Here is a 12,226-nt window from a genome sequence, read left to right as displayed (position 1 = left end):
TTGGATTAAGTGCTGCAAAATTTGGGGTCCATCTTATCCAGGAGATGTCTGCCTGCTTAAAAGCCCTTCTCAATTCTGCAGGCGGATGTCTGCTCTGAAAATGTAGTTTGAGAGGCCCTTTGTAGGCAAGGATCCATCTTTCTCTACCTTGCTCAGCTCCTGCTTCTTGATGAGATAATTCACCTAGGGGCTGTGGGAGTCCATAGTATTCTGTATATAGCCTTACTTTCTCTTGTAGTATCCAACTATTCTCGAACCAGCCAACTGAAACAATGGATCATTGCCAATCATTGCCTTTTCAGATGATTCATTTGTTCAGATTATTATCTTTCGATAGAGGCAATTTTTCCATGTTTGTTTATTATTTGGTTTGCTGTTGGGATCCTTATAGAGAGGTAACAGTTTCTTTTTGTCGGAATTAGTTATATGTGTTCTGTTTGTTGCTTTTTTTTTTATACAGCAATTTGGACGGGATTTGCGGAGGTATGCTACTCATGAAAGGAAGATGATGTTGGATAACCATGCCTTATATGATAAGAGAAAGGTACTGCTTGCCCTCAAAAATAAGTTACCAGATTTTTATTTCTGAGCTTGTATTTTCAGATCTTTTTTTTTTTTTTTTTTTTTTTAATATATATTCACATATATAAAATATTTTAGCTTGAATCTATATCTGTAAAATAGTCCCATCTTCACAGGAGTTAGTTTTACTGATACAGCCTGATTCAGTGTAAACCAGTAAACCCGGAAATCTTTGGCCTAGCTGAGATAATTTCTTGGAATGAAACCTTCACAAAATAGAGAACAACTCATCTGCAAACATTTGAAAAAAGTACTTTATTGTCCAGTTTTAGAATGAAAGGTCATTTCTCTGTCATAGGCACAATTTCAACGGGGATTGTACTAACATTTTGGAGGAAAAAAAGAAATACTGACTAGTATCTGCTCAACTATAGGCCTCACGAAATTCCAGTGAGGAATGACACGAGGAAATCAGGGATCATCATGCTTCTAATGACTTGTATTGAGAACTCTATGCATAGTTGTTTCACCAGGCTTGTTAGTATTGGTGAAATAGTAATAATTCTAGTCTAAATGCTTTTGTCTGCAAGTATACTGATCTCTGCATTTATCTGGTTCAATGTCTGTATTTCTAATAGGCCATTTTAGTAAGAAGCAAAATCAATGTTGAACATGTTTATTGATGTCATTATAGAGAAAGGCAAAATACCATGTCAAGTTTTTACATTAATCCTTCCTCTGTATTGCTTATACAAAGGAGGCTGCTTTTACATCTCTACTTAAATATAACATTTTCTCATTGTTTATGAGATGCAGCAGTGATCTAAGTGCTCACCCCATTTCAGCTGTATCTATATGTGCTAGTCAGGCTCAGATGGTAGAGAATCCTCAGCTCACATAGAAACCCAGGAAATTATCAGGCTAATGATCAATTTAGTCAAATGCTCTGTCTCCAACAACATCAATACTAGATGCTTCAGAAGAAAATACAAAATTGCATAGTAGATAAATATGCAATTACATGTCTAAGGGAGAACCTTCTTCATGAACTCAGGAGTGCTGTCACTACTTGCCTTTCTTTTATATTTTAAATGCCTTCAAAATACAGACCCTTTGCAGCAACATATTGTAGCAAATATTCTTATATGTATGTTAATATGTGCTCTCTTAGGTAACTTTTCCAGTGTAACAGATGACTGCACTAGTGAATTACAAAGAAATGCTAGTGTTACTCTCTGTATCCTGCAAAAATGGCCCATGTGGGATGCATGTATATGTCATTACACAATACATGTTTCCATGGGAATTTCAGAGGGCTAATGAGGACATTGCACAGTAAAATGGTGAATTTATCTTCACAATGGCATCTGGGAAGAAAGCTGCTTTTGAAATCCCAAATTTTCAGGTGAGGTACAGTGAGATTTAAGGCCCTAAAAAAACATTGATTGGAAGAGTCCTCTGTTGTCATCAACTGGCGTGGATTTTATCTTACGGAGTATCTGCTTCAGGACTTTGAAAACAAAACAAAACAAACCTGTGCATGCATGTTTCTCAAGGCTATAAGCTATAACTGAATCTCCAGTGGTTTTTTTTCAGTCTTTATGTCTGAGTCTCAAGTCGTGTTTCTTCACTGTACTGCCCAAAGATGAGGAAACAAAATCAGTAGTGGGACCAACAAGCCAGATTTACAATTTTTTTCCTTACTATTACTACTAATTGCAGTAATTATTTGACAAGAGCAAGGAAAAGAAAATCCAAGCCTATATTGGCAATGTCAGCTCTCCTGAACATGAAATCCTTATTCTAGGATCAAGTGAATAGCACAAATAGATCAAATGTTGCTTTCTGGATGAACTCTCCTTGATTTGGACTTTTTTTTCCATCAAAAAAATACCTACATCTTTTTCGCATTTAATCCCAGACATAGCCAGTTTGCTTCCAAATTTTATTTTCTAGTGCAAGATACAGACACACTCCAAATTTCCAAACAAGGACTAATGACAGTCTTTTGACACAGTACAATACTATTCTTTTCTCTGCTACAATCTCAGAGATACCCTAAGTTTTCCATAAAATAAAGCCTTCTTTGAAGCAGGCACTCAATATGAAAAAAATTGTACTAGGCAGCACTGAACACACAACCTATTTAAAACAGGACCTTTTTATCCTGTTGTGTCATTCTAACAATAGGCAGGAAGACATACGCCCTGCTAGCCCATGTGTTCCACTATTACAATCAAATGTGTTAAATACACAGAATATTTTTTTCCTGATTTTTAACTTTGCAATTTTGTGTGAAGTTGCTGTTCACATAAAATACATTTTGAACAAAAAGCCTTCCACAGTGCCACCCAGTGTGTAATAAAGTCAGACGTCCACATAATTGAGCAATGGTGTTTGCAGCTGTAAAACTTGAGATGGCCACCCATGGTACAGAAGGAGACATTTGCAGTAATTGTGTGTCTGGGATGTCTAGCTGCTAAAATTGATCTAATGTCATAATGACACTTTTCTTTGAGCAGGATATCTTCCTTTCTCAAATTAAAGCTCTCACAAAGCTAAAAACAATCAGAAAGCAAACATACAGGCTTATGCAGGTTGCTAAGGGTGCCACAAGATAATATTGATTAAAGTTAATTAGGCACAGGTAAAAACTGAATCACATCTTTCCCAAATTATGACTCTTCAGCAAACTGGGAGAGTTGCCTGAGGTCACTGTTCTGTCCAGACCAGCTGTCATTCATGGCTCTGAAATAGGCACTGTGGTATGTGTGGTTCAGGAGCTGGGACAAATCACTTCTGCTTTGTTTTTTTCATTGGTGATTGTATGTGTGTCTGCATGTGTGTGTGTGTGTGTGTGTAAAAGTGAAAGGGATAGGAAGGTCAGGTAGAGAAATGAGCTCTGCCTTCTGTTGAGGACCAAACCCTTTTTTTGCACTTAACTGTCATTATTTTAAAATCTTTCTGTCTGATATAAGAAGTAATAAACCACACTATAGCAGATATGCTTTGCTTATTTTTTTTTAAATTATCATTATTATTATTAAAACAGCGTAACAGTACCAGTAAGAGTCTTTCATTATTAAAGGTAACAGTTTCCTGGTTTGCTCTACATTCTGAAAATTAGTCAGTATATTTCATTCTTTTATATTAATAGTTATTAGCCCTTCGGCACTGGAGCTTCCACTGTGTCCTACTGCCTGAAGCGCAATGTCTGTCAGAGAATCCCATATTCTCTTGCTGATGGAGTAGCACCAGGAGAGAACCCCAGTTACTTCAGTGTGTTTCCAAAGGGATTCTGACAGAAGCAGGGAACATAAGCATAGAAGTTAGACATCAATTACATAGCTTTGCAGAAGGGAACAAAAGGAACAGGTATTTTCTCCAGGGACTCGTTACAAAGTTACGCTCTGAAATTATTCCTCAGCCTTGATTATTATATTTCTCCCCCTCCTAGTGTGAATCATTTTCTCACTGTTGTAGATTTCAGAAGACAGTGTGCAGCTATCAAATTGATGATTTGTTTATTTTCTAAAATAAGATGGCATTTCATAAAACTTGGTAGGAAAATTGTAATGAAAAAAATTGAAAATTCACTACCAATTATCGGAGAGCCTCTTTTTTCACAATAAGGTGACTAGATGTCCCAATCTATGCCTCTGTAGAATTGCATGTTTTGCAAATCAGTATTTGTTTATAACAACCTGAAGTATGAAGTGTCTATGATTTACATCTGCTAGTGATTAAATGTTATGATGATTTCCATGCTCAGGGAATTAAGGAGTTCATTGATCAGCAATCAGGAAGAAAATTAACTTGTATGCACCCAATGTCTTACAATATTATTACTACTGTTACAGTGATTACAAATGGCTTGACACATTTAAGAACAAGGCCAGGTCTTTTACCTGAAAATAATGGCATAACTCATTAGTTTTATGCCCCTATGTCTTAGATTCAGGCTCACTGGTAACCCACCACAGAAGATTTTTGGTTAGAACATGTACTGCATCTAGATGTAATCAGAAGCAACAGAAATCAATGCTTAAATACATATTTATGTATTTGTATAAAGTGGTTATCAGATCACAGTCTGAACTTCAGATTTTAGCATGCATATGTATATCACAGTTGCTACATTCTGAGATTTGAAAGACATTTCTTTGCAATGATTTAAATTTGTGATGTACTATGGCAGTCATTGGCAAGTTTTGACAGCATTGTGACAGCTCTTTAGTTAGATTAAATTGAGCGAGATCCTAGTGGATCAAACTAAAGAAGATCCAACTCTAATCCCTGCTTTATTTCTAAGCACATAAGAGGAATATTATTTGCTTGCATGAGAGTGTAACAAATGTATGACTTACTTTCACTTACAATGTTTGCTGATTTTTGAAGTGATTTTTAGAGTGGCTGGCAAGACACAGGCTTTTTATCCTTAAAGGAATAGCTGTTCTTGAAGCATGAGTGTTTCTCCACTTACATAGTTTCAGCAACCTAGAATAAGATTCAGGAACAGCAGACTTTAGTTAGTAAAGGAGTTAGTTGCTCCTTTACTAACCTCTGGTGATGTTAGCTAGAGTACTCTTGACATGCAGAGGGGTACATGAGAGGGGGGTCTGAACCTGGGCTTAATGATTTGGGATTTTTATGTTCTTTAATGTGGATCAGTGTTAAAGTTGTACTGAAATTACTGTTCTCCCATGAAATCGCTCTTGAGTGGAGTATGTGCTCTACTTCAGAAAGGATATTCCTTAAAGAAAATCTTCCTCATTCTCCATAATATGAAATTCTACTGACCTGTTGGTTTTTTAGATTTCAATGCTGTTTAATTTCCCATATGTACTATTAACACCACTGCTAAACTGTAACGGGACTGTAATAAGGATGGCAACAACTTGCCAGGTTGCCACAGGAACATGAATATGCTGGATTCTTTTTTTCCTTCATGAGTCTCTGACTGTTATCTGCAGCTGCATCTTGCAGTTCATGAGTAGTAGATTATCCCAATCCTGTTCTTTGCCATGACTTGCCCATTTGAAGGTCAAACTCACACTCTCTATCTTTGTTATAAACATGCTTAGATTTGTTGCATCATCTCGATGATGCCGTTTCTGTTTGCAATCATTGGGTATAAAAGGTCCTTCTTCAGCTTCCGAAAGACATGACACACATGGTTGTTTTGATACTGTGTCTGTCACTAGTATCTGATGTGCCTATGATGATGACAGTGAAAACAGCTGTCCCACTAACTACTACTCCTTTTGAGGAAAGACAGTGTAGATTTGAAGGAAAAGTTGCATGAGCAAGCTGAATATGATATAGAGTTTATCAGTTTGAATCTCCAAGGCTATGTATGCTACTCTGAACTTGGAAATGCCATAAATGTGCAGTCAAACAACTCTGAAATTTATCTGTAAAATTTTGCATGCATTGCTAGTTTTTTGACTCAACAGAGAAAACAGTCAGGGAGAGCTGTTAACAAAGGGAGATGGCAATCATATGCAAGCTGAAAATTACATCTGCAGTAGGTCTGTTCTTGCCCAATACACATTTCTGTTGCTGTATCTCTTTGTAATGGGGCATGCATTCTGCTGGGCTGAGAGACTGATATGGTTATAGCCAGCCAAAGGATCTCTTAGCTGTTCAGACGAGTGATCCTGGAAAACAGTCAAACAACTTTCATATTTCCATGTTCTCTGAAAGTTTTCTGAACCACATCTTAAGCTTGATTTGGCTCTCAAAGATGTGTTGTGAAAAGAAAAAAGAATTTTTGATACTTGGAAATAAGTGACTACTTTATGAGCTGAAGACAGCAAAAATTGCTGTAATGTGGCCTGAGGAGGTAGTCCAGAGATTTGGCTATTTACCTTCAACACGGATCCCATATCTAGCCAAGTTCTTTCTGTATTCTTAAGCAAATCCTTTAACCTTCCATAACCTTATTTCAGAACACCAAGGCCAAGTACCCATGATGTAGGAAGTACAGTTAAAGATAAGTGGTTAACCACTGTAGCAAGAAACTGTAGTTCAGCTTAATGAAAGATTTTGATCACTCAACATTTTGTCTTTTCCTCTAAACTAGGAGAAAGTGCAAATATTTAATGAAGAATTTTTGGTCATTCAAAATGCTTACTCTTTTAATCAGAGGGCAAGTCAAAATGTTGACACTTTCTCCAAATACTGTTTGAATCTCAGCTTTGGAAATAACCCACAGATGAGACAGTTCTAAACCTCCAAAGATCAGACGTTTCTTGGGGCTGCCAGCTTTGAGGCAGTCAGCTTGGCTGGCTTCTCTAGGCTCTTGGAGACAATAAGCCATGGGGACACTGGCACTGACACTTTTCCCAATCAGTGTTTTTTTGAGTGTGTGAGTGAGCAAGGGGGAATTGGGCTGAATGAGAGATTGCATGAGAGAGAGGATGAGCTGGAAGCATTAGGATGCCACTGGTGCTTTTCTCTATACCTGCTTCATGGTGGGAAATTTCTAGAGATGTCATATGCAACAGCTTCATGGTTGGATTGAAGCCTTGTAGGAATGTCTCTTTCCTGTACCTTCATCACACCATCTTCCTGCTTGTATCCTCAAATATTCTGTGGGATCTGAGGACTGGATCTGCCTTGTAGATTTAGATTTTTCTAAATCCAAATGTTTTCACAAGACTATTTAAGAAAAACACTTGAGTCTAATAATTACTTTAAGCAGTTCAGAGCAGGAAAATTAAGTGATGTAAACAATTGGCATTGCTATTTTTATTTCTATTTTTTGTAAAAGAAAAAGGTTTCTTGGCATTCCTAGTGTGTAATAAATTGATTAAATTATTAACATATTAATATATTGCATTAACATTGCAAGTTATCGGGTTTTTGTAAGATGTAGGTCACAAGCTCAGGATTATTTTGAAGAGTCACTGGAGCCAAAAGCAGTTATTAGTTTTATGCCGTATGAAAATTTAAGATAGGAAATTGTTGTCTTAATGTTTTCTATTGTTAAAGAAATATTGGGAAAAAAAAGTGGCACTATGCATAAGGCTGGATATGACTGATGACAATTTTGCATTTAATGACCACTTTGTGGATTTAAATGACATTAAATATTACTTAGTTGTTGAATAGCTAGAGAGGAGGTTTATATAACTGCTTTAAGTGGTGAATTCACAAGATACTCTAAAGACTTCATATCAGGACCCAGATTTCCAAAACATTAGATACTATAGAGGTACAGGGAAAACAGTAAAACTCTATGATCCCAATTTTTTTAAAGAGAATATTTCATTTTCTAATGAAGGTGGTAAAAATATAACAGGGGTAACTTATGGGGATTTATTTGCTTCTATACTGTGAACATCACTTCCATGCAATAGTCATCATTAGTATTGCACAATCCTTAATCTTTTACCTGCAGAAAGTATTCCTATTTAGGGAAATCCTTAACTAACTCATCAAGGAGGGCTTGCCCTGGCTTTCTGTGTGTATATGTGTAGAGCAAAATGAAGGGATGATTGCAGCCCAGATAAATGCCTTACATGATGATAATAATGAGGCTCCATAATGTTTGTAAGCACTCTGAATTCTGCTGCTCCCCATCTTTTGCCCAAGTAACTGCAGACAGTCATGGTATACAAGAAGGCAGCCCAGCCTGTTCTGCCTGGCAATGTACTTGGCCTTCTAGATTCCCCCTTGACACTCACATTTTTCTCTGGCTAAGCCTAAGACCGTACTGGTATGCCACTCAGCCAGTAACTTCTTTTGAGAGAAATCTTACCTGGCAGTGGTCATATAGTGGGAAAGGCTGCATCTGTATGGTGAGTTGGCTAGTTAGTATATGCAGATGTAAAATTGAAGATGATTACAGTGGTTACAAGGAAAGCTATAACTGCACAGAAGCTGAGACAGCAGAGGGTAGAGACAGCACTGAGAAAGCCAGACAGACTGCAGATGACTGGATTATTGCCTGCACTTCCCACATCTTTATAAACAGGTCTTCTAACAAAAACTATTTTTCCTTTCCCAGCAGAAATTCTGTCATTACCCAATATGCTGGGAAGAAGAGCTGGCTCTGATTCTGTACCCTCACTTTATTACATAAAGACAGAATAGTCATGTCTCTTTAATTGTATATTCAACAGTTATAGTCTCACGGTTATAGTCTCAAAATCAGTTTTCTTGTGTCATTTGAGAGAGTTTACTCCTGTCTATTAGGGGCAGAAGCCTGCTTAAGTTCACTTGCACAGTTAAAGAGATGTTTTTTATGATTCTTAAAAAATGAGATGTTATAGACTTATTTTGGCAGATGCTGCTCTAAAATTATGAAGTTATAACAGTGAGACAGCCAGCCTGAAGAACATCTCAATGAATTAAACATGCTGCAGCTGCGGAGTTTGCTTTCGATGTCTGCAATAATGACTGGATTAAAGCTAAAGTAAACATAGATATCCAAAGTTTATAATATTGATTTCCAGTATGATCAGTTGTTCACATAATCATTACTACAATTAAACACTGAGCCATTATAAACAGATGTACACACTTTCATTTATGTTTCAGCTCTTTCTCTCTGAGGAAAGTGGCAATTGCAGATGTGATTTAGGGGATATTCTCTTTTTGCACCTGCTCTATTTTTAAAAATTAAGAATTAAACTAATCAATTTTTTTACCCTCTGAATAAGTTAAAAATGGTTATGCATTTTCCTCCAGTGTGCTTCTCCTTTGTGTTCTTTGAAGTTTAAATGTTTCACAAATAGCATATAAGAGTTCATTTTTACAAAGGCTGCATGTAATTTTTGTAGATTTTGCAGCAAAATTTAATCCCTTTGTAATAGCAAGTTGTACATCCAGCACAAAGATAAATGTCTATAATTGCTTCTTCCTATGTTTGGTGTGTTTTCTGAACACAACTGTGAAACCTGAATTGCTGAAGAAATGGGAGATGCATAAATGCATGGACAGATTCAAAACATTTTAAGCGTATCTTCTTATTCATTTTAATTTTAGAGAGCTAACAGTTTCCATGTGTTTTGATTCAGTTATTCAATCAGTATGCTTGGATAAGTTATAAATTAGGGTACATAGTCTCAGATTTCCTCTTAAACGAAAAAAGAAATCGTTGAGAAGCGAGGTAGAGAGGAAGCTGGAAAAGGGAAGAATTGAGTGTAAGAGAGGAAAATAACACACTGGAAAACAGAATGGAAGCAAGAATGGAAAACTATGGTGGATAAACAGATTTTATAAGGAGTGTCAGGAGAAAGAAATGGGAAATGAGGATCCCCAGCAAAGGGGATATATGGCTATCTGCTACACTGTGGGTGGGGGGGAAAGTGTTGGTTAAAGAAACTGAGATGAAAAGGGATGAAAAACTATGTCTGTGGATGGACATGAAAGAAAAAAAATAATAATAAATTCATCATCAATGCTCTAAGGTAGCAACGAGAAATGGGTAAACTTCCAGTTGGCCCAAATAATTGAGTAAATGGTGTTTATCTCACATTAATCTGGAATACGAAATGAGTGGAACCTGAATATAAATTAGAAATTTGAAGGAGAGACAGGCTATAAGAAGGAACTAGAGAAGCGATGCAGCTACAACAGATAGAAATTGAAGGAGCCCAACTTGCAAAGAAAAGACCAGTTGATAATATGTTAGCCTGCAGCCCATGATTGTTGTCAATGCTGTCAGCAAATAGCTCTGTGGCACTGCTTATTTCTTCTCTAGTGAAGGAGGCCTAAGTATGTTACAGAAATTGAAGGAAGTTTTATTTCTTTGGAGAAAAAGAAGTCTCAGTGCATATACAGAAGAAAATTAAACTAAGGTTAAAGTGCAATCAACCACATTCCAGGATTTCTCAAACCTGAAGTCTTTGATTTTTGCAATCTCAATAATAAGCTTCTGAAGTACTTTATAATAATCCTTTATAAATTACACTCAACTGTGTTCCCAGGATTCTGATCATTTTTCCTGTTTCATTTATTCATATGAAGCTTTATAAAGACAAACACAATACGATGAAAGCATTGTTCAAGGCAAAGTTATTGTAAATGTCATGGTCTAAAATAAAATTAAAAAAATATATAGCTAAATTTGGGAAATAATCCTAGATATCATTTTAATGACTTTTTGATAGGATGCAAATTATTAAAGAACTACAGAGTGTAATAAGTACATGTGTCTGTAAGGAAGCTTCAGTTTTAGTTGCAATAACATGCCACTTAACATGGTATTTTTTGCCAGCGTTGTTAGACAAAAAGTTTCAAGTTTTTATTTCTTAAGATGAAGTCTGGATGGTTTTATATAATGTTCTTACATATTGTGCAATGTTTTTAATTATCAAAATCATAATAAAAGTTTAAGCACTTAACTACAGAATGTCTTGCTACAAAATAACCATGCATCTGTTATTTTAAACTGAGAGTAATTCCATTTGATGAAATTACTCAACATGGTCCCGTTTACAAACTGACTTCTGGCAAATAAAAAGTGCTCGTTCAGTTAATTTAACAGATAATTTTCTTTAGAATGTTATTTTTCAAAATGTCAGCTCACATCGTTGTTTCTTCTTTTGTTTCTCCTTTACCTTCAACACCTCATAGTATCACACAGAATGCCCTGGGTTGGAAGGGAAGTCAGGAATCATGAATCTTCAACCCCCCTGCCACAGACAGGTCCACAAACCTCCCTATTTAATTCTAGGCCAGGTTGCCCATGGGCCAATCTAATCTGACTTTGAACACCTCCGTGGACAGGGCATCCACAGTCTCTCTGGGCAGCCTGTTCCAGCAAACCACAAACCTAAGCAATCCATTTGTTAATGTTCAGAAATTCAGATATTTGAATAAATCTATAATCAGAGCTAGAGAATAACTGTAAGAGAAAGACTTGAGCACAGTAGTTATGAATTTCATTTATTTTGCCTTCAAAAATTATTAATCCCCAGAATTATTAGAATAAATTCCACTGCACTATTTTGCATCAACACCATTACACGTAGTTTTGCCTGAGGGTATTGAGTCAATGTGTAATGCTTGTAGTACTGTGTTTTTTCAATCATGGTTTGTTATAATGTCATTTCAAAGAGTTGTTTTGGACTTTTTTTTTCTCTCTGATTTATTTATCATCCTATTTGTAGCTGGATTAGGAAAAGATTAGTTTTTATTTTAAAGCAGTCATGGTGCTATGAATATTATTATAGAAAACATTGGATATGAAAATTACATTTGGAGATAATATAATGTCAGAATGACTTCAAGTTATTTGCTACTGAAATCAGTTATGATTTCATCAGAGGAAAACACACAGTGCTGTGGAATATTATTACTGAACGTGATGAAACACTTCACATTTCTAGCACAATTAGTACTTCAACATTTATCCTCTATAATTATCATGAAATTGTTTGTACTGTTGAGTCTCATTCATAAACATAGCATAAATATTTAGCAAAAAGCCTAAATATAAGCAAAGCAAAAATTACCACCACCCTGTCTTAGATGAAACCTCCACAAAATCATAGAATCATAGAATGGCTTGGGTTAGAAAGGATGTCAAATATCATCTAGTTCCAACTGACTTCTTTGAACAGAGTTGCTGACCACAAGATCAGGATCCAGAGCCCATCCAACCTGGCACTGAATGCCTCCAGTGATGGGGCACCCACGACTCTCTTGGCAGCAGAGCCACTTACCTATCTATCGATAGATTTACCAATCT

General features: G+C 36.2%; 1 protein-coding gene across 2 annotated transcripts in view; it reads left to right on the top strand.

The window, feature by feature from the left end:
• DNTT (DNA nucleotidylexotransferase) overlaps positions 1 to 12,226 on the top strand; it is a 100,423-nt gene that overhangs the window by 71,522 nt on the left and 16,675 nt on the right. For both annotated transcript variants that reach the window (XM_052677459.1, XM_052677458.1), the window contains one exon: positions 461 to 544. In XM_052677459.1, coding sequence (XP_052533419.1) covers positions 461 to 544 — 84 coding nt within the window. The remainder of the gene's footprint in view (positions 1 to 460; positions 545 to 12,226) is intronic.

The sequence above is a fragment of the Tympanuchus pallidicinctus genome, unplaced genomic scaffold (genome assembly GCF_026119805.1).
Source record: "Tympanuchus pallidicinctus isolate F22 unplaced genomic scaffold, pur_lepc_1.0 scaffold16, whole genome shotgun sequence".
NCBI classification, from domain to species: Eukaryota; Metazoa; Chordata; class Aves; order Galliformes; family Phasianidae; genus Tympanuchus; species Tympanuchus pallidicinctus.
The sequence above is the reverse complement of the archived record's forward strand: the minus strand, read 5'-3'. Positions and strand labels throughout refer to the sequence as shown.